Consider the following 1,406-nt stretch of genomic DNA (forward strand, 5'->3'; position numbering starts at 1 on the left):
TGTAGCAAAGGAAGATACATTTTTGATTGTTGAAATTAATAAATACTTTAGTATTAAATATTGTAGAATGGAGTTGGGCACACACGGTGTTCGCTCTGTCGCACTTACTTGGCGGCGATCCGAGCGCGTGGTAAGCGGCACATTTCAGTGGAGGCACTTCAATGCCTGTGTAGGTGCTTTGGGTGCTTGCTGTGGTGCCGGCCTAACAACCCCCGTAAATATTTAAATTATTCTCTTTTTTTCAGTGTTTGTTAACGTGATGATTTTTTTTTAACGCTGCGGCGCAGGTTGGTTCCTATTGCCGTGTCCGCGTTCCTTGTGGTGCCTCCGTGGCCGTTGCGTGTGCGGCATCTCTACACCCGCCTTCTCGGTGGGGTTGGTGGCGGTGCCATGTGTGGGGTGTGCCTCTGTGGACAGGTGATTGAGTCCGCATGCAGAGCCGTGCGCGTTTCTGGTGTTATTAGTTGTGGTGTGGCTTTTTCTTTTGAGCTTTTTTTTTTGTTTAGTGTTTTTTTTTTAATGTTTGTGTTGTCGCATGGATTTGTTATTATTATTTTGGTTGGTGAATAAGAGCTTTGCGTTGCAGGTCGATTTTTTTATATTATTTTTGCTTTGTAGTGGGATGTTTTTTTTTTTTTTTTTTTTTCCGTGGGAGGATGGCTTTGTGTTGGCTGTTGGAATGAAGTTTTTTTTTTTCTGCTTTTTATTCTATTTGCACTTTTTTTTGTTGTCTCTGTCTGTCTGTGTGTCTCTCTCTCTCTCTCTGTGTGTGTGGGGGGGTTATGTTTGGGATGACGGCGGAAGGATGGGGTTGAATTATACGAGTAAGGCTCATCAGGCCGAACAGGAGGCGTCGAAGACTCCTGAAAGAGGAGAAGTGAGTGCGGGATTTCCACTGGGCAATGTCTTTGCGTTGCAGGAACCGAAGCACGCCCTGGCTGGTTTATCCGGTGCCGCGCAGAATCTTGTCGTTGGCGTGGGCGTTGGCCTTGGAAGCCTGTTGGCACTTCCGGTCGTGAATGGGCATAGGGACGGAGCGAAGGGGGTTGCTAAGGGTGTCGCCATGGGTGTTGCTGCTTTGGTTGGCATGACAACCTATGGCGTGGCGACAGGGGCGAGGCAGTTTGCGAAGGGTGTGTACAACACAAAAGAAGCGGTTGTAGAGGCGGCAAGGGGCGAGCGTTACTGGGACAGTCAGCAGGGCCGTTGGGTGGACGTGCATCTCGATTCTGCCTTTGCCGAGCTGCCGGCGGGCGATGAGGACCTTTTCACGCAGGCACGCGAGGCGTTTGGGAAGATGTTCACGGGGATATCTTCCAATACAACCCATGCCAGTGAGGGAGCGGCAGCGGCGCCCTTGAAGGACTATTATGCCATCATGGGCGTTCAAGGACGGCGACAGCGGC

General features: G+C 50.1%; 1 protein-coding gene across 1 annotated transcript, besides 3 other annotated features; it reads left to right on the forward strand.

Moving 5' to 3' along the window:
• Positions 1 to 1,406: a sequence feature (heterozygous, Esmeraldo-like haplotype).
• Tc00.1047053506387.9 (chaperone DnaJ protein, putative) lies at positions 536 to 1,406 on the forward strand (the record flags this gene model as incomplete). The annotated part of the gene is made up of 1 exon (XM_797213.1): positions 536 to 1,406. A coding segment is annotated over one exon (871 nt), but the record flags the coding sequence as incomplete, so codon positions are not given.
• Positions 626 to 646: a microsatellite.
• Positions 729 to 773: a microsatellite.

This window comes from Trypanosoma cruzi, genomic scaffold (assembly GCF_000209065.1).
Source record: "Trypanosoma cruzi strain CL Brener 1047053516913 genomic scaffold, whole genome shotgun sequence".
In the NCBI taxonomy this organism is placed as follows: Eukaryota; Euglenozoa; class Kinetoplastea; order Trypanosomatida; family Trypanosomatidae; genus Trypanosoma; species Trypanosoma cruzi.